The sequence below is a fragment of the Papilio polytes genome, unplaced genomic scaffold, assembly GCF_000836215.1.
Source record: "Papilio polytes unplaced genomic scaffold, Ppol_1.0 DF822067.1, whole genome shotgun sequence".
Classification (NCBI taxonomy): Eukaryota; Metazoa; Arthropoda; class Insecta; order Lepidoptera; family Papilionidae; genus Papilio; species Papilio polytes.
Window position 1 is genome coordinate 1,017,990 of NW_013527137.1, and position 20,759 is coordinate 1,038,748.

Here is a 20,759-nt window from a genome sequence, read left to right on the forward strand (position 1 = left end):
AATTATAATACGAAATTACGTAAGTTTTTTTATTTAACTATGCCAGTATTTTATTTCAGGATATATTTTAAGAAGTAAACTGTCTTCTAAATGTGGCTTAACATTGACGTTAGGAAGAGGGCAATGGACGCTAAACGACGTTTTAAATGTTGATATCCTAATGTCGTGCGACACACGGATTGCTATTTTTACTCTCTATCGTAGACGTAGGGCAGCAAAATAGAATATTTTCAAAACATGTTAGTATAATGTCAAAATATATATAAACTAGCACTTCCCGTGCCTTCATCCGCATGGAATTATAAAAACTTTATTTTATCGTTTACATTTGTCAAATTATCAATTGCAAATGTCGAAATGACATGACATGATGACACTCCATAGCCAATCTTGTTTCCATAATGTTGGCAGCAACTTATGGTCTCTTTCCCACATTCGTGTTTTTATCCAATTTATTTACCCAGGCGTGAAAATATATAGCCTAAAGCGTGACGTAAGTATAGGCGTTTTTATTGAAAAAAGAATTATTCAAAAATATGCAGTAATTGCTGATATCTAAGGCAACAAAAAAGTGTGTGTTTACTCTTTATTATAATAGTATAGATATATTGTCTTACAACAACTTACTAACGACTAAATGACGCCTAGTTTATTGTTTATCGTTTTATTGTTACTAAGGACTGTTTAAGGGAAGATTAACAAGTTTACATTGAAGCGTTGCAAAGGTTTAAAGTAACAGACTTTTACATAATACTTATTTTAAACAATCAATAGAAATTTTAATACAAAATATCAATTTATCTTGAGAGTTTTACCGTAGTATTAAGACGGAAAGTTTTCTTTATATGTTTCTGTTACATAAGGGGGAGATTTCGTACCACAGTGTTACATCTGTTCTCTATTTGTTACTCACAATAAGATAATTCATCACCCTCTATAACCACAATAGATGGGGTCAATGAACTCTAATGAAGATCTCACGTTTGTTTCACAGAGCGGCCTATGTCGTCTTTCTTGAAATGTTTGTAGCTAATTATTACGTCATTTGTCACAAAATTACCATATACAAGTTCTTGCTTGATTTTAATTGCAATAAATTTTGCATCTGTTAAGAGTTAAAAAGTAGTTTAAAAACAGTCTAAAGATTAAAAATGAAAATTGCTTTCCACTTTCGATTCCGCTCAAGCTAATTTCATACCTTCAATTATAAAAAGTGTTTGAAAATACTGTTTCGAAGACTATGTAGAACCTTAAAAAAATTGTTATTTAAAAAATAAACTGAAGGTATTTTTAAAGTTGTCTAAAATATAAAAGAAAATCGAACTAAAGGACGAAGGCTTTTCGTATAATCAAAGTGGTCGGTCCATTTCAATAAGGTATATGTTAAATTGGGGTCCGTAGAAAAATATTCAGTCGTGGACAAGAGGGATGAAGTGGCTCTTGGCTTCGTAACCTATTCTTATTTTTATAGTTCGAATCACAAAGTGGAGAATAAATAAAAATCATTCTTTTCTTAATTTTATTCTGTTCGTTTTTTTTTTCTTTTCCTCCAAAAGGTAAACCCAGACCAACGTTAAGATAGGCCACTGGTGGGCAAACGCCCAGGTTACTGATACAAAGGGGGCTTTCAGCTGCGAATTACATAACCCTGTTTACTTGGGGGGGCAAGTGCTACAAAGGGGGTGCCGTAGAAACCTCGCTCAGGATACGCGAATAGCGTTCAAATTGCTGAAGTAAGTTTTTGAAATGTTTATTGTTATCAGTCCTTTAAAGTAATGCAAGTTTTAATAGTCTATAATTTGTTCATTCTATATTTTTTTTCTATACGAGTGTGTGAGCTAATAAATATTTGACTATCTAGTCAATTTGTACTATCAACAGACCAAATTCCGTCTTCAAAGTAAGGAAAAGGCACACTAGAGGTACGTAATTAATGTACTTTGATACTTTTTGGCTCGCTTCCCTACTGCAAATTGATGCTACTTTAAAAGAATTCTGTCTTCATTTAATTTAGTTTGTATGCGGAATAGAAAATAGTTAAAATACTTCACTAAAATGTAATAGAATGAAAGTGTGATTACCATTTATTAACACAATACGTTGAACGACAGCTGAATTTTTTTAACAATGCTTAACAAATTAAAAAGTAAAATATTATACAACCAACTACAAACAACAAACGTAAATACCTTTGTTAGTCGTGGCTTAATTTCTAATCCGATATTCCGTATCAACTGTGTATCGTTTTAATCTTGGTAATTGGGAAAAATCTATAAAAAAAACTTCTCAATAATTTCAAACAAGAATCTATACATATAATAAAATTTGAGTGTCTGTTTGTAATATGAAAGAAAATTTCAGGTTTCGGGAAGATTGCATTTAAAAAATTCTTGTCTGTCTGTCCGCAAGCCGCGTTTGTTCCAAAACTGAGCAGATTTCGACCGGACTTTCAGGGTAGCTGACATGGACGGGCGTATTACAGGCTACATTTTTATCTTAATATTGCGTGAACGAAGTAACATATTAGTTTAGATTGAAAGAGTAGTGTACAATATCGGAAATTGTCTAAAATAGAAATTACACATGTAGAAAACTTTAAAATCTTTTCTTATCGTCAAAATATAAACAAGCCACAGTCAAAATAGTTTTAAACTTTTCGATTAAAAAATATAACTTTTTAAAAACACCACATGCCCAAGACCGCTGTCACGGATTATTAGAAATTTGTTTTTTAACAACTTCAAAAACACGTCCAATACTGCGTTTTAATAAAACGTCTACAAAGTTTCAGTCGAATAATATTAATGGCTGAAAACACTTTAACTTTCGACATTTCTTAAATTTTAAGGCAATATCTTTTTTAACTTTACAACAACTAGAAAAAACGTTGTCTTGGATAAGGCATAACATAAAGTAACCTTTAATTTATAAACAACATAAAGATAATCTGTTGAGATTGTACCTTTTTCAACGACAAAGATAACTTAGGGCTCAAATTAGGACTTTCATAAAAAATTAAATCATAAAAAACTAGCTTTAAAATTGAATAATTTGTCCATATTATCAAATATATACATCTATGTTATATACTGACAGCAAAAAAATATTATTAACGATGCCAAACAAAAAATTCGTGTTGGAAGTAAGCCTAAATCTTTTCCAAAATATGAACCCATAGCACGTACCCTTACACTTTATTCAATCTAAATCTTGTAGACGCGCCAAGATTTGAGGTTATAATATAAAGTACATTTTCTACGATATCGAATGTTTATGAAGCATATTTTATTTATTTTTAACTACGGAACTTATCATCAGTATATCTCAACATGGAGCAAGAGAGCATATATGTGTTGAAAAAAAAAACTAAGAAAATTGGGCCGATATCAAAAATTCAAATATCGCTGAGTAGAATAGGCTATATTATTATTTTTTTTAATTCCACAGGAACGAAGTCGCAAGCAACAACTAATTTACTCTAAAATAGTAAAACCCAATACCGGTTTCAGCGGTAGCGGCCTAGGTAAGGTATCTACGGTGCCCTCTTTTTTACCAGCTTTTTGGATAGTTAGTACGATATGAGATTGTTATTGCAGACTTATAGCTCACCTTTCTGTCCAGTGCCCTGGATGATAAAATAAATGTTATTAATAATTCGAAGATGATACATAATCTATAATTTAAGATAATTAATGATTTAACAATCTATCGACTATCAAAGTTTTTTTCTCTAGTCAAATTATACCAGTTGCAGTCAAAGTATAGTAACTCCTAGATAACTGTGTTAACAGTTATTGGGAACATGTTATTTGTTAAAATAACATTATTATTATTTGTTAAAGAAACATTTTATAACTGTTATTTTCTTTAAGCAATTTAAAATCTAAAAACGTACTGTAACAACCAATTTGTCGGCCGCAATTTTCAATCCACGCTATAAACTGTTAAATTACAAACTATCGAACTGTTAACTTTAATTTGCGGGTGGAAAATTAGAAAACTAGCGTGGCCTCGACTTTGATGCTGTCAAAAACATCGATAAGGTTTCAGAAAAATGTTAGAGAAACACAAAAGCTGGTTATTACAGCAAAAATAGGACCATTTCTTTAATTCTCCCTGATAATAAAAGTTAATAATGTCTTTATTTACATTTTTCACACTAGCTGTTGCCCCCGAGTTCGTCCACGCAATATTAAGATAAAAAAAAGCCTATAATATGCCCGTCTATGTTAGCTACCCTTCAGTGAATGTCCGGTCGAAATCGGCCCAGCCGTTTCAGAGATAACGCAGAACAAACGGGTCTTGCGGACAGACAGACGAAGAGACCCACAGACAGACAGGCAGAAAAGGATAAATTTAAATGCGATTTTCGTTACCAGCAACGCAAATACATCGTCTTCCCGAAAATTTTTCTTTTGATATTACAAACAGACACAACAATTTAATATATGTATAGACAAAATTGTAAATAAAGACTGTAAAATTGTAACAACAATTTACAGCAATAATTCAACTCTCAATATTATTAACTAATTTATTTACCAGCATCCAAAGAGTATGTATTACAAAATAACATGAAAATATTCATAGACATAAAATTCGTTATGACTTTATCAATCTTACTACTCCCGAAAATAGCTCATAAAATTACGTTATGATAGCTTCTTTAAAAAACAGCACCTCATTTGTCGTTTATAAAACTAAAAAAAAATAACATTTCTCCAAATTAATTATATCTATAACACTAATTAGAAATGTAATGTCTCTACCAAGTTTAGCTACATTTATTTTTCGAAATGTAAAATAAAAATCTCAACATTTAAAACAAAGAATTTTCCAGACCAAATTACATTTACTTCATCGATTTTCTATCGAATGATATTTTCTTATGAATCAAACGCTTCAATGGCAAATCATTTCAAGCAAAAATGACATTCAATTGATAGAATTATGTACAGAGTCTAGACGGTAATGGAGGGACAAATACCAGCAAATTACACGACACAAAAGAGATAAATAAATGGCTTATACAAAATAATATATCGGTAAACAAGCAATTTCATTTAGAAAACAACACTAATAACAAAATCACGAGCATTCGTCGAGTAAACAAATTATATATAAAATTTTAGACTAAGTAATTTCCTTTTAAATGACAGCTCAATAACTTATAAGCTTATTTATGATTTGTGTTGAATAATTTAGACTAGAATAATAACCTAAAATCGTAGTCATCATAAACATACATTTTATTGTATGTCGCATAACCGTGGGATTACAAACTGTCGACACATTGCTATATCTGTCATTCCCTTAAAGAAATGTGAAACATTTTTTGGATGGTAAGCAGTAGAATCTTACGTTTATGTTCGGAGCTCACTAAATGCATGACACTTTTGTAAACACAAATGTAGCTAAAAGTATGAACGACAAACATGATTCATTTCCTTTCTCACGATCACCTTCATAGATGAGTTCCAATAGAAGGAACTCCTTTGCGGCGCAGTTCGTTAATAGGAAAATGGACCTGCACGCAAAGTCTATAACCACTTCCGTATTCGATGCACTAGATAGTGCATACGTTCATACACGTGCAAGATATCAAGTATTAAATCTTACTTTTTTACATGACACTGAAAATTATGTAACTATATGTTAATAATGTACTTTTTAAACTCTACTACCGAATTCTTTTTTATGTAATAAGGTGGCAAGTGACCACCTGAATCAGCCAAACTGGCAAAGCGACCGTTTGCAATAGCGGATGAGTTGTCTACCCATAATCGACGGAGGAAGAGACGCACATAAAGAGGATGTTTACCCTTACAATTCATCTCCTCCAGTGTCAAATACACTTTCTCTTCCCATCCTTTTACTACAAGAAAAAGGGTAGGAAGGAAAAAGGACTAAAGTGGCGCCTCCGGCACCACACTCACAAACGAAACGTGAAATTGCTCCCACTTGAAACCTGTCTTCTGTGTGGTCCTGGTATTTCACCGGGCGAGCAGACCCATTCGTGCGAAGATATTAAAGCCGGCACTATCAATATTAATGGACCGAAATGGATCTCAACAAAAAAAAACTGGTAAACTATAAAACTACTACTAAATAAGTGAAATAAGAATACACTATACAGTTAGTTGTGCATTGGTGTTCCGTGTGACAAACTATCAAATATTATGATTTATTAGCTTTCGCCCGCGACTCCGCCCGCGTTTAATAAAAAACAAAAGTATCCTATGTGTTCTTACATACTATCCTCTACGTCTATGCTGATTTTCATCGAGATCCATTCAGCCGTTTAGGCTACAAAGTCTTACAAACATTCATCCATCTAAACTTTCGCATTTGTAATATTAGTAAGAAGTAAGATAACGTAAAATAACCAATAATATTTCTGCGTATAGTTTCCAGTTAATTAGTATGAAGCCTCGTATTTTCTAACGCATTAAATCGTATGTTTTAATTACGTCATCGCGTTCAACTAAATTTTGTTTGTTTCCATTTTGTGTTGATAACGAACCAAAACTTTGTAATTGGTTTATTTTAATATACAAAGTATACAAACTTGTTATTTATTCTGTTAAATAGGTACATAAATTTACAGCATTGAGGAATGGAATCTTAGCATCGTCTGAATTGATTTAATTATGATTTAAATCGAGTTAAAACAACTTTTAAGTTCTACGAAAGGACTACGGTACTGGCACTTAACTAGTTGTGTCTTACGATTTCATCTTAACCATCCTTTAACGTAAAGATAACATTAACAATGCCTATTTATTAGGCTTTTGATATTAAAAAGTGTATTTCAAAACAAATTTGTATTTTTTAAGATTAGCGCAATCAAAAATTTCAAAACTTTCCTACGATTATAATATGCTAGCTTTCACCCGCGACTCCGTCCGCAGTGTAATTTAAAAAAAAAAACAAAAGTGAGTATCCTATGTGTTCTTCCAGACTATACTCTACATCTTTGCAAAATTTTATCGAAATTCGTTCAGCCGTTTAGGCTACAAGCTCTAACAAACTTCCATCCATCCAGCCATCTAAACTTTCGCATTTATAATATTAGTATGAAAATATGATAAATCGGTTCCTACTTTTAGTTTAATTTATGTAATAACACGTTTTTATTTGTTTGTTTTTAAATTCAAGACCGTTGATAAAAAGATCGACATTAATGGACACTTAACATATAACAATCATTAACTTGATTGGTTCTTGCATAAACCATCCAAACTTTACTTCAACTCTTACACAGAGTAAAAAAACTTACGTAAAGTCAAAATATTCTTAACGTAATTTTTAAAATTCTATTGAGATATCAAAAAGCAATTTATAACAGCATTAGAATGTTCGTGAAAAATACGAGATGCATGATAACGTCGGATAATCAAGACGACAGCCGCTTTGCATATGAAAATTTAAATATAACCGTGCGTTCACACTGTCGAAGTATCCACGCAAATATGTATTCCTGTCTCAGTTTCCTCAGAGAGAACGAAAGAGATGGCGACATCTTTTCATGTGTAGTGTTAACCTATGGATAAATAGTTGAAGGGTTGTGGAGTCACCTTTATTCGACCTCTATCGGTAATATTGCGGCAGCAGTATACATTGTAATAATTTTAAATTTTTACCACATAGTTACAGATAGAGCTCTCTGAATAAATCTAATGAATAGGCAATAAGCCAGGTCACATGAAGGATTGCTAACGGTTAAACCCATGAATTTTAACATGTCATGTCTATTCTAGAATGTTTATAATCTATGGTAATCAAATTGCGGGCTATCTCGCTTGTAAAATACCAAACTGAAAATGAATCTAACAAAAGAAAATAGATTCTGTGGCGTTTAATATGGTGTTTAAAATCGTCTAAATAACGTCATAACATTTTTTTCAAGTATTACATGATAAATGCAATGTTTTTCTGTAAAAATAATACGGCAATCTACATAATTCCGATGTTAATGTACAGTCTACATTTCGAGATTACTGTTTTATTTACATTGTTCCATAATTTTATGACTAAAATATCGGTACGGTTTGCCTTGACCTGCACTTAGTCTAATATGTTGACAATCTCAAAGATCGGCTTATCCTAGTCATATACTCACTACACTAGAATGTACAAATGTCCAAATGTTATCTTGAGTTTCCATTGTATATAAACATATTATCCTCTCTCTCATTGTCTATGCAAAAATAGAGATGAGAGTATTTTTGTATTATTTTTATTATACCTTTGTACTACGATATCAACCGCATAAGCAATGCAAATACACTTGGTTCAATAATCGAGGTCAGGATAATTTTATTTTCATATAAAAACTATGATACATTTTACTAGCGTTATAAATGCGATACTTTTTATGGCTAGATGTTATAGTTTGTAGCCTAAACTGCTGAACAGGTATCTATGAAATTTGGCATATATTATAGTATTGAATTATTTACGCAAACACTTTTGTTTCTTTTGTGTCGCCGGAGATAGCTAATCATACTAATCATACTATCATACTAATATTATAAAAACGAAAGTTTAGATGGATGGATGGATATTTGTTAGAGTTTGTAGCCTAAACGGCTGAACGGATTTCGATGAAATTTGGCATAGACGTAAAGGATAGTCTGGAAGAACACATAGGTTACTCAGTTTTGTTTTTTTTTTTAATTCCACGCCGACGGAGTCGCGGGCGAAAGCTTGTGTTTTATATATATCTTCAATTTTATATTTTTACAACACAAAAATACAGACTCTTTATAAAAATTAAAATTATACAAGTAAAGTACATATAAACCTTTCTTGAATCAATCTATTAAAAACTGCATCTAAATCTGTAGGTAGTTTAAAAATCCTAAGCATTAATAGAGACAGACTTCGGGAACTTTGTTTTATACTATGTAGCGATTTGACACGAATTTTTTTATAAATAAGATATCACTGTTAATACAAGAAATCTCACATTATTTAGGTTACAAACATTTGTTCCAATAACAAGGGCAGTAAACAATATATTTGTACGTAACGTCTATAATCCTCACAGCCGCAGCTTAGACTCCGTGTTTGTTATAGAATCGAGTTACGAAGGAACAAGTAACTAAATGATTAATTACTTTGCGAACTTGCGTCTTCGCTAATTTCACTGATTGACAATTTAGGAAGTTGTAATTGTATTTTAAATAAACAAAAGCGTATCTAAACATCAACATCTCTAGCTCACTACACTTCCCAAGGTTAGAACTAGACCTAAGTATAACCTCAAATAAGATTTTTCATCCTCAAATTAACTCTTTGACCGATGAATGATATTTTGTACTACAACATAGTAAAGTTTCATCACTATGTAACATCGTCAAATGATAAGACCACCACACCAAGGCACCGCACCGCACACCAAGCCCTAATAAAATTTTGCCGTTGTATTGTAACCGCCGCTTACGCAGCTTATGACGATGTGATTTGTCTCAGTATTTGTAAAAAAAAACAGAAAACAAAAGATGGTTGCTTATTTTCTCAGCACCACAATAACATAACTAGAGTAAAAAGAGCACTGACAGATTTGTAAATCTAAGTTGGACGAAATTTAGAAATAGGGATGGACTTTATAAAATTTTATTTAAGATTTTGGTGCAAAACTAAAAGTTATCGGTTTATGCCAGTTGGAATGACAGACCAAACCTCGACCTAACCGCAAGCCCAACGCATAACTTCGCACATTGTAGTATTTAAAAATGAAATAAAGGTGTATTTACATGGAAATATCTTTTAAAAAGAGTTATCTTAGAAACTCAACCTTCTCAATTAGTAAATAATTGATGGACGAATCAATTTCATGAGTTAGAAAAACCACTAATTGTTAGATTAAATATAAATCTAATGTACTATCTTCAATACCTTACTAATCTGTTAAACCATTTGGTTTACACGATAGTGTATATTACCAACATTATAAATGCAAGTTATGTTTGGATGAATGTTTGTTAGAATGTAACTAAACATCTGTACGGCATAAGTGTAGAGCGTAGTTTGGACGAACGCAAAGACTACGTATTTTTATTTTTAAATCCCCGCAATCAGAGTTGCGATTAACAGATAAATATTTTTTTTTAATTGCCTGTGATACTTCTAGTCAACAAGCAGAAAATTCTTTTAGTTTTTAGAACAAAATATACGAAATATCTTTAAGATAGAATGGCTTTTATATTTGTAATTTGAGATGTGTCGCCGTGATAGGGGTTACGTGCCGTTAGCCAACGGGTAATGAAAATAAATTTACTCTGCGACCTGACACTTGTCAAGGACTACAGGCCAATCTGAAACGTTTCTTTCTAATACAATTAGATTAGGAAACTATAGTGCAATAATAAGAAAATGAGAAGAAAAATTAAAAGATAGAGAACACCGCAATAACAAAATTAAACTTAGATTATAAAAATCGTTCACACTTTTCTTTTGATTTTATTAATGACATTATTATTCCAAATCTAAATACATTTGATATAACTGTATCCCGTAAGAGAAAATGCGCATTTTGCGGAGAACAATCGTCTACTACTGCGTAGACCATTGTCATTGTTGATTTTAAAAATACGATACACTTGCAATTAAAGTTAAATTAATGAAAGTTTTAATAATAAATCATTTTTGGACTCTATAGTTCAGTCGTTATGTCTACGCGTAGTAACGCAATTCCTACATTCAAACCTAGGAAAATTAGGTGCCTAGTTCACTGCTTAATAATTGCATAGAAAAATAAAACGCAAATAAATTTTACTAACCTCAATTACATAAACATTTTCTTTTGATTTAATTTAACCATTTGAAATACGTTTTTATTTTATTACGCCTTACGCAATATAATCCAGGAATTTTAGTGTAGACTAAATAACAAACGGACCGTAACAATTTAGTAAATTAAAATGATGTAATTGGAATTAATTACTTTAAGCAATTAACTTTCATGAGTAAATAAAAAAAAAACTTACCGGTTTTTGGCGCTGCAAAATTTAAACACCGAATTAAAAACCGATACACTTAAAAACAAACAAAAAAATAAAATCTACACGTTTTTAAAAATGGAACACAACAATTCGAATTAATTTAAACACTAACTTCAACTTTTTAATACTTTATAGTTTTAAAAAAATGAATCGTAATAAATCAAAGATTAGTTAAGAACGGACGCGTTTTGAAATTCCCGGACGTGTGCTCGGAACAGTTTTTCAGACGGACTGAAGAACGTTGCGTTTGTATAGTGTCGACGCCACGGTCATGCGCGTTCATACTAACTGAAATTATAATTTTTATACTAAACTATAACTAATAAACACCTTTTTGGTTAGAAAACTCATTACTGTAAGTTGAACCTAAATTGAAAAGGTTGGGAGTAAACGAATATTTATTTATTAATGGATAAATTGAATTAATTTGTTTTCTTTCTATATCTTTTTTCAATACCAATCAGAGAATTTCTTTTTATGTATTTTTTAAGCTAAGAATCAAACTCACGCTATCAATAAGCAAAATAACCGCTGAGCTATCGACACATCTAATCTGTTAACCTCTGAAGCAATTTCTAGACGTTCTTATAACGAAATCGGCTATGTTTATCATAATGTAATAATGCTAAAATATCTCGCTGAAATCTTATTATCTTTTCATTTGTACAAAGACGCGGAAACTGCTCCATGTTGCGTAAAACGAAACATCTTTTTAAATGTAAATATAAAAACCATGTTTAAGCAAATAAAGCTTTCAATTTAACCTTTCTCATACAGCCAGATATAATACTCTCTCAATAATATTCAAACTACGACAAAAAGGGAATAAAGTAAAATAATTTCCATTCATCTATGATGAATCTTCATTTATTTTCACACTGTTTTGAAAAATATTTTGTAATTCGTAGTCTTAAAACTATATTTATTATTTAAACGAAGTTCCCTTTCTCTTTAAGTCTATCATAACACATATATTATCTTCCATTGCGTTGAAAATCTCATTTTGGTGTCCTCTTTACTGACCCGTCCTTAATCCTCGATACAAAATGACCACAACGTTTTACATAAGCCTTCGTTACGTCGACAGTATCGCGTCGCGTGCCTGTTTCATTTGTGACTCCAATCATTCAATTAATCTGCCTAATGATTACTGATCAACGTTATTATTTTTGTTTAATATTCCTCATATATCTTTATTCCTTATTTTGTATATAATATGTTTTAAATGATTTGTATAAAACAATAAAACATATTATAAAAAAAATAGACCACCAACGGCTGTGGAATCCGATGACTCAAGAAACCAGGCTGCAGACAGGAACTAACTTCTAAAATAACTGCTTTTTGAATCACGCCCATAATCCAAATCTCTAGCGAAGGCTTTTTTTTATAATATATGGTGGCAAACGAGCAAGCGGCCACCTGAATCCACCGAAATGGAAAGCGACCGCTGCCCATAAACATCCGCAATAGCAGATGCGTTGCCTTCCATTAATTGACGGAGGAGGAGACGCACATAAAGAGGAAATTTTCCGTTCCTACGCGTCTCCTCCATCGTCAAATCCACTTTTCCTTCCCATCCTTTCCTCTCAAGAAAAGGGTGGAAAGGGACTAAAATTAGGCCTCCGGCACCACACTCATCAGACGAAACGCGGAATTGCTTCCACTTCACGCCTGTTTTCTGTGTGGTCGTGGTATTGCACCGGGCGAGCCGGCCCATTTGTGCGAAGATGTTAAAGCGGGCTCTACCACTGTGAAATGGATGTTGGTTGAAGCTCTTCGCTATTAGCCCGTGCTCCTAAACGACTATCGAAATTTATTAATATGGGAATTACTTAGATACGTAACCCTTTCCTTGAATCACTCGAACTAGCGATGTTTTAAAGTCCAGTTGAAAGAGATTTTTTTCTATTATAGTTTTTTTTTCTAATATATAAAAAAGCTTTTAAAATGAAATCTCCATATTGTGATAAAAACATTTACAGCTACGTACTACAAGATTTATTTCTTTTGCGGTGTATTAAAACAATCAATCGTTATTATTATGACAAACGTGTTTCCAAATATACCTAATATTGGACCAGTGCCAACTATAAGTGAGATGAATGGTATCGTCTTGGCAAACGTTTAGAAAAAGTTAACGTAATACCAACATGACGGTCAAGGTCACGGTGTCTCAAAAGTTTGTTTTGATTTTGTCATAGGAAGCGGAAATATCCTGTCTATCCCCTCTTCTGTAGATTAAAAGTAACCAACGCGGGTTTGCGGATGTCTATTTGCAGCGGCCATTTCGCTATTTCAGCGAATTAATTTGACAGCTTCCTTATTTACTTCCTTTTAATAAAGCATGTTTTTTTCAACTACTCTACTTAGTTAGTTAAAAACTTAACCGGTTTCTTTTAGATATAGACTATGTTTTACCACCTGTCTCAAATTTTTTCAAGATCCATTAAGCCGTTTTGGATGTACAATATCCGTCCAACGAAATTATTACATTTTTAGTAGTTTCCGTTTTTTACTAATATTAATATTATAAAGAGGAAGGATCTTTAGTTTTGGATTTTTGCATATATTGAAATAACTCAAAAAATCCTTTGCCATTCAAAGCTACGTTATCAGTGAGTAATCTAGGCCATATTTTTTTCACAAATTTCAATTTCACGCGGACGAAGTCGCGAGCAACAGCTAGTTTTTTACAATTCTCAAAGTTGCGTGAGACTAGTCTAATAAAGTGGGTATTAAAAGTCAATTTTCCATTTGAAACATATCAATTTAATAAGACTATAAACACCTATTGTAAAATTTAAAAACCCAAATCTTACATTGAACATATTATGAATACAAAATGTTTGTGACTGAATATAAAAATACGGGGTGTTGGTACAAAAAAACTGTTAATAAAATGTTTTCTCTTTATTAATAACGCTCTGTGGGAGGTCAGAGGGGGACCCTGACCTCAGTGGGGGGAGGTATGGCGACTACTCGATGACGGTTTGTTCCTCTTTCACAAAGAATTCTACCACTTCCTCCACAGTGTTCGCTCGGTCCGTGTCCAGACCGTCCGTGTCTACGTCTTGAACAAAATAACAATAGAATTAAAGCACATCCTATATTTTCAAGAAGATTGAAAACAAAATATTGAATTAATACATTCAGCCACATATGTTTTTATTTGTTTTCTACTATTGGAGTCTGAGGGCGGGAATATACATGCCAGTTACTGGCACACATGCAAGCTACAAACATGTACAATATTTTGTAATAGCTAGTAGAAGTCATCAACTACTGGAATCACTAGAAAACATTTTATTGGCAAATGTATTTTCGCCTTTAGTTCTAGATCTAAGTTAGACAGCATTTGTAAGAAATAGTTTTTGTTAGTTTTGAGTAAATATTTCCATTGCCCACTTGCATACACAATATGGTATATTACAAAATTGTTAGGGGAATGTTATGAGGGATAAATCACATATTACAAGGAGAACATTAGTTATGAGTGTGGAAGGGTACATCGGTAGAGGTAGGCCTAGAAAGAGATGGATGGATTGTGTAAAAAGTGACATGATCAAAAAGGGAGTGATGACTGAGATGACGTGTGATAGAGTTATGTGGACGACAAAAACCCGTTGCGCCCTACGGAAGTAGGATAATAAGAAAGATGATGACTTGCATACACAAGTCAAAAACATCAATGTTAGCATATAAGGATTAAATTGAAATTCACAAAATATAAATGTTTAAAGAAATACTAACAGTCTCGCAGCTCGAGACGGCGGGGGCGCTGGTCGGCCCACTCCTGAGACTTGGCCTCGCGGTACTCCACGTGCTTCTTCATCTGCTCCGTGCGCTTCGCAACTAATTCCTACAAACAAAAACATAGGTAATTACAATTATACTCCTTATTCAGAAATACAAGTCCCGAATATATTATTTGACTGAAAATAGACTATAGTATCATGCCTGATTCACTTGACCAGTACAGTTAGACAATAACGCTCAACAAGGCAAATGTTAAGTGCCACTGAAATCCAATCCATGTCTGGCCTGCACTACTGTCTAACTGTGCCAAAAAACGCAGTAAACCATATCAAACTTACTGTACAATCATACTAATATTATAAATGTGAAAGTTTAGATGGATGCATGGATGGATGGATGGATGGATGTTTGTGAGATTTTGTAGCCTAAACGGCTGAATGGATTTCGATGAAATTTGGTGTAGATGTAAAGGATAGTCTGGAAGAACACATAGGCTACTCTCACTTTCGCTTTTTTTTTTCCACGAGGACGGAGGCGCGTGCGAAAACTAGTTGTAATATAAATCATGCTAACATTATAAATAAGAAAGTTCAAATGGATAGATTTTTGTTAAAAAGTATCTAGAATGGATTAACAGATCTCAATTATATTTGGCACAGATTTAGTAGTCTTCCAGACAGTTCTTTTCTTACGGTCGAAGTCGCGTACTAAAGATAGTATGTAGAATAATTTAGAAACAAGACAGATTTGGAAAGAGGAAAGAATAGTTTTCACCTGCGACTCCGTTTGTGTAGAAATTAAAATAATAAGTGAGTCGCCTATGAGATTTTTCAGACTTCATCAAAATCGATACAGCGGTTTAGGCTACAAACTCTAACCAATATCGATCCATCTAAACTTTTGCTTTTATAACATTAGTATGATTTAGTTGATAAATATAATTAGCTAACCAAAAATTAAGTGAAAATAAATAATTTAGTATTTTTACAAATGATTGTTACCTTGCTGGCCTTGTTGCTACGCATACGGTCTTTAGATTCAAACTGCGAGTAATACTTCTTGAGGTTCTTCTTAATGTCCTTCTGCTGCTTCTCCGACAGCAGCGTGGGCGGGCGCGGCCGCCAGTGGAACTGCGCGAAACCTTCCTTCATCACTCTGAAATTAATTAATAAACCAAAATGTACAAAGAAATTGGCGAATTTAGGTAAGAACTATAGGAATTTTAGTTTAAAAACAATTCTTTGTAAATCCATACTAATATTATAAAGAGAATAAATTTGTATTATTGGATTTCTGTGTATATTGAATTAACTCAAAAACTATTGGACCAATTTCCACCGAGTATCATAGAAACGAAGATGCGTGCAGCAGTTAGTATATTTGTCACTATTATTACAGAACTAGCTTTCGCCCGCGACTCCGTCCGCGTAGAATAAAAAAACAAAAGTGAGCAGCCTATATGTTCTTCCATACTATCATCTACATCTATGCCAAATTCCATAGCGATCTGTCCAGCCGTTTAGGCTCATACTCTAACAAACATCCATCCATCTAAACTTTCGGATTTATAATATTAGTATATTGTACTTGATAGGAGTTTTATTTAAAGTTTTATCCAACTTACCTCTTCATAACTTTACCCTGGAAGGATCTAATGTAATATCCGCAGTCCATCTTGCACTTGAGCGAGGACACGCCCGTCACCACGTAGCGCCCGGTGGGGTCCCACTCTATGCCTGACATCTACAATATACAAATATAAGAAAAATGTTAAATTATAACAATTTTACCTTCACATCAGTTGGAAAACTTAAATATTCTATAGTTTATTAATTAATGTATAGATAATATTTTCAGACAATTTTCAGACAATGTATATAATAAATATATCTCAAATATATCACATTCCCATTGAATTTGTTACTACATATATTAATATGTGGAATGTATCAAATTTATAATGCCTTATACAGTGTGTTTCAAATAAGAATGATACCATATGAGTCTATGATTTTAAACTAGTCAAAATCAACTAAGAATGTTTCAATAAAAGATATTTTACAAAATCTCAGTCTTTAGTTAAAATGTACATTAGGCAGTTTGATTTAAAACTGTAAAGAATGTAACAAAAAATATTAAAAACATGAAATCTCACCTGATAATGATCACAGACATTCATAATAGTGAAATCATTTGTGTCCAAGAATTCCAAAGCACCTCCCGTCAGTCCAAAGTTCGCTAACACAATAAACTGTCCCAAAGGTGACCAGAAAAGATGGTTAAATGGTTTATTCTCGAACTTCTTTAACAAAGTAGGCGCTTGTCCTGTATTAACTTGGTAGAAACTTATACATATGTTAGCTGGATCACCATGAATTATCGCAAACTTAGACCCAACAGGTTCCCAAGCAAACGCTTGAATTGGCTCTTTAATTTCCACCGAATCTACCGGTATCTCTTTCTCCCTCATATGGAATATTTCAAAATTATAATACATTCCAGAATACTTAATATCATTTTTGTCTTTCTTGACTTTAGAGTAACGATCTACTTTGACACACAAGTAATCTCCGCTCTTCTGCCAGTGAATCTTACAGTCAGCTACAGAGAACAAATTTTTAGAGCGTATTTCATTACGATTGGGCAATTCTAATAATGTCACTCTCGCTGGTACATCTTTGTCTTCAGCGACCCAGTATGCTAGCACATTATCTGTAGGAGACCAACTAAAGTCCCTGTAAAATAAAAAAAATGATTTGAAGAGCAGTAAAAATCCTGCTTGAGGGACCATAAACATACTTTAATGTTACCATTACAACAATACAATTAAATTAAACTTTTACAACCTTACAAATAAATGTGGTATAAAGTTAATCTCAGAAACTGGGTATAAGCAAAATATGTACGATTTCTTACCACATTTCTTTGTAAGACTATTAAGCTTCAGGAACATTTTAACATTTTTTATAATTCAAGTCTACTTTCTGAAAAGACTATTTTTAATTTGGAATAATCAGCACCTTTCCTTGTAACCAGGTGGAAATCTCTTAAGTGTACATATTAATCTTACCTAATACCAGGAATCTTGATAGACTTCTTATCTAGAAGACCAAAGCCGGGAGTTTCATATACTGACAGCACATCAGCACCAAGTCGGGCAAAGAACTTATCATCCTTACTCCAGCGGAAGATTGGCCATGTTACATATTCATCTGGAGGTGGGAAACTACGTTTTTCTTGACCAGTTCTAAAAAAAAATAATGTTACAAAACATAGCTCTCCGTAAAATATCTTTATTGTTGCCACTTCATTGGAAATCAGCAGACACAATTATATGAAAAATTTTAAGATATGCCATTTTTCTTGTCATTTAAAATCTTTATTACATTTCCTTATGTTGCGCTACATCTAAAATTATATTCTTAAATGTTTTACACCTAAAACTTTAAGCTACCGTTTTAAATAAATAACAATCACATACCTTATATCCCAAATAATGAGTTTCTTGTCATCTCCTCTATCACTGCTCGGTGAGAAGGTGACAATATAGTTCTCACACGGTGAGAAAGAGATAAACCTTGCCTCGGGATGGAAGAACTTCTGGAACTGAGAGAACTTGGGCCCGGCCCAGAGAGCCACACCTCTCCAGTGGAAGGTAGCCAGGTATGTACCAAGAGGAGACCAAACAGCATAAGTTTCAGTCCAGTTCTAGAAAAAGAACAAGATTTATTAATTTCCTATGACTTACAGTAAGGATCACTGGACACATCTGATTAAAGTTTCAAACTGACAGCATGTTAACAATTAAAGAACCCTATATCTTATCAAGTGGGCTAGAAAGCTAGTTTTTTAATAATGTAATAATTATTGTGTAAGAATGTGTATTATCTTTAATAATACAAATGATAACTATTTATCAAGATTACAGACAAAACTTTTTTTTACATAAATAAACCAGCACTTGACCATGATTCAACCTAAGTTAAGTGAAGTGACAGCTGAAGAATAGAACAACTTTTCTCTGTTGTTTTAAATACCATAGCATTATTCCATCAATACTTTTTAAATACAATTCATGGCTATTTTTTATTTTTTTTGACTTAACATTAACATGTCTGGTTTGCATTTCATTTACAATAATTAAACATTTTTATTATTGGAACAAAAAAGTCAAAACATCAAAATTTATGAAAATTCGTATGCTAAAGATGATTTTACACAAACAAGTACTCACAGGTCTCTCTTGTAATAATACAGGTTCCGGCAAAGCATTCTGCCACACTTGCAAGGCAACTCCGGTACCAATTCCCACCAGGAACTGGTCATAAGCATCTGGGTCCATCAGGTACCATTGTAGGTCAGATTGTACCTTGAACGGCTGAGGCGCTGGTGGTTCCCATTCTTTAGGGATTTCAGAATATCTGGAAAATGTTATAGTTAAATAAATTATTGTTGTTAAAAAAAATATACTGATACAACTATTTTTTAGACTTGCTAAATATTTTTGAAAGTACAAGCTTTCAAGTAACCAAGTTAACAGTAAACAGTGTGCATTCCAATTGTGGTTTGAATTTAAAATAGTATGCAAATTAAACATGTCTTCTTAAGACTTTAGATGCATTTAAATTTATGCAAAAAACACAAATATCTAGATTTATATTATCTTAGAAATGATGCGAGGAAGTATCATATTGCTTTAGTTAATGTGTATTGTAACACTGAAAACTATTATTACAGTTTTTATTTTAAGAATCAATATATAAACTTTACTTACTTCTTAAAATCAGTAAATAGATTCACTAAAAATGTGTGCTGCTTGTCAAGTTTACAATTGTTAGTAGCTTTCACAGCCTCAGCTGCGTTCTGTGGACTATCATACTCCAGGAAAATGTATCCAGTTGTCGAGCCATTCTCGAGGGTCGGGTAATAATCACTGACAATCTTCCCGAACTTTCCAAAGATCTTATTTATAACGCTTTGTAACTTCTCCAGACGCTCCGGCCCAACTTGCGGGCATCCATCCACGACCACTACATTCTCATACCCGTCAGATTCCTTGGGCTTTTTCTCTAGAAGGTCCGCAAGCAATTCTGCAACGTCAAAGTTAGGTTATGCCTTGAGCTGACATCAACAACCTCAACACCAACTAAGAACATAATTATTTTTCGAAAAATGTGCGGTAACAACTTATAACTTTGAAAAGAACACAACATTGCACAAAAATAAAAAGAACAAACTTTTTATCTTACTAACTAGACAGTAACGCATATGGCCGGAACAACCTCTAAAACTTTTTAACTCTCACCTTCTTCGGGAATATCGTCAATAAATCCTTCCGGATCATCAAAGTCAGGTTCCTCGTCAAAATTCTGTTCTTCATTATCACTTTGAGGTGTTTGATTCACTTTTTCATCGCCCTTTTTCTTTGCCATTTTGACGTTATTACGTGTGGTACCGGAAGACACGCCATTAGTTAATGAACTAAAACCATAGAGAAAAGATCAGAACGTAAGCGCATTGACTTTCTAAGTTTCGTTCAGAAATCTATAGTTGAATCAAATGTTATTTCTGTAATAGTATCATACTATTTATAAAACCAAACTTAATTCCAATTGAATCACACAAATAAAATCGAAGTATCCTTAAAATCAACAACCAATAATAAGATATTGCACTAGAGGATTTTGCGTAAAAGGCCAAAAAACGAAAAGGAAAAACGTGACTTTAGTAAACAGTGGAAAGTAAACCTTAAAAGCGATGTCTCCTTTGCTGCTTAATCATCTTCCCGAAACCAGGTGGGAATGGAGAACTATGAAAAAACCTCGTCTTCCATCTTCTAAGCCTAAGATTCCGACCAAACTAAAGTAGTGTAATGACATTGTTTGTATGTGCAAGGTGAATATAGATAACAATATAATGTTTTATACAGGTGTCTCAGCAATGGAAACTCGTACATATATAGCTCACTACCTAAATGATGGTAATATAGCG

General features: G+C 32.9%; 2 protein-coding genes across 2 annotated transcripts in view; both read right to left on the minus strand.

The window, feature by feature from the left end:
* Positions 1 to 11,096, minus strand: part of LOC106106815 — an 88,788-nt gene extending 77,692 nt beyond the window's left edge. Inside the window, exon 1 of the mRNA XM_013287474.1 lies at positions 10,995 to 11,096. The gene's annotated coding sequence lies outside the window, so the exon portion shown is untranslated. The remainder of the gene's footprint in view (positions 1 to 10,994) is intronic.
* A 2,811-nt stretch (positions 11,097 to 13,907) lies between these two features.
* Positions 13,908 to 20,260, minus strand: LOC106107366 (eukaryotic translation initiation factor 3 subunit B). The gene is made up of 10 exons (XM_013288201.1): positions 20,074 to 20,260; positions 19,543 to 19,858; positions 19,003 to 19,189; positions 18,250 to 18,476; positions 17,839 to 18,015; positions 16,924 to 17,503; positions 16,393 to 16,511; positions 15,770 to 15,923; positions 14,763 to 14,871; positions 13,908 to 14,082 (listed from the first exon to the last, which is right to left on the minus strand). The coding sequence occupies exons 1-10, from the start codon at positions 20,198 to 20,200 to the stop codon at positions 13,988 to 13,990; spliced, it is 2,091 nt and encodes a 696-aa protein (XP_013143655.1). The 5' UTR covers positions 20,201 to 20,260; the 3' UTR covers positions 13,908 to 13,987.
* Between the last annotated feature and the right edge of the window lie 499 nt (positions 20,261 to 20,759).

Excerpts from the sequence above, each read along its gene's own strand:
- LOC106107366 (XM_013288201.1), bottom strand. The coding sequence starts at position 20,200 with ATGGCAAAGAAAAAGGGCGATGAAAAAGTGAATCAAACACCTCAAAGT. Across the intron at positions 18,016-18,249 it reads CTCATTATTTGGGATATAAG|AACTGGTCAAGAAAAACGTA; the intron begins GTATGTGATTGT and ends ATTTTTTTTTAG. Across the intron at positions 17,504-17,838 it reads ATCAAGATTCCTGGTATTAG|GGACTTTAGTTGGTCTCCTA; the intron begins GTAAGATTAATA and ends TTTATTTTACAG.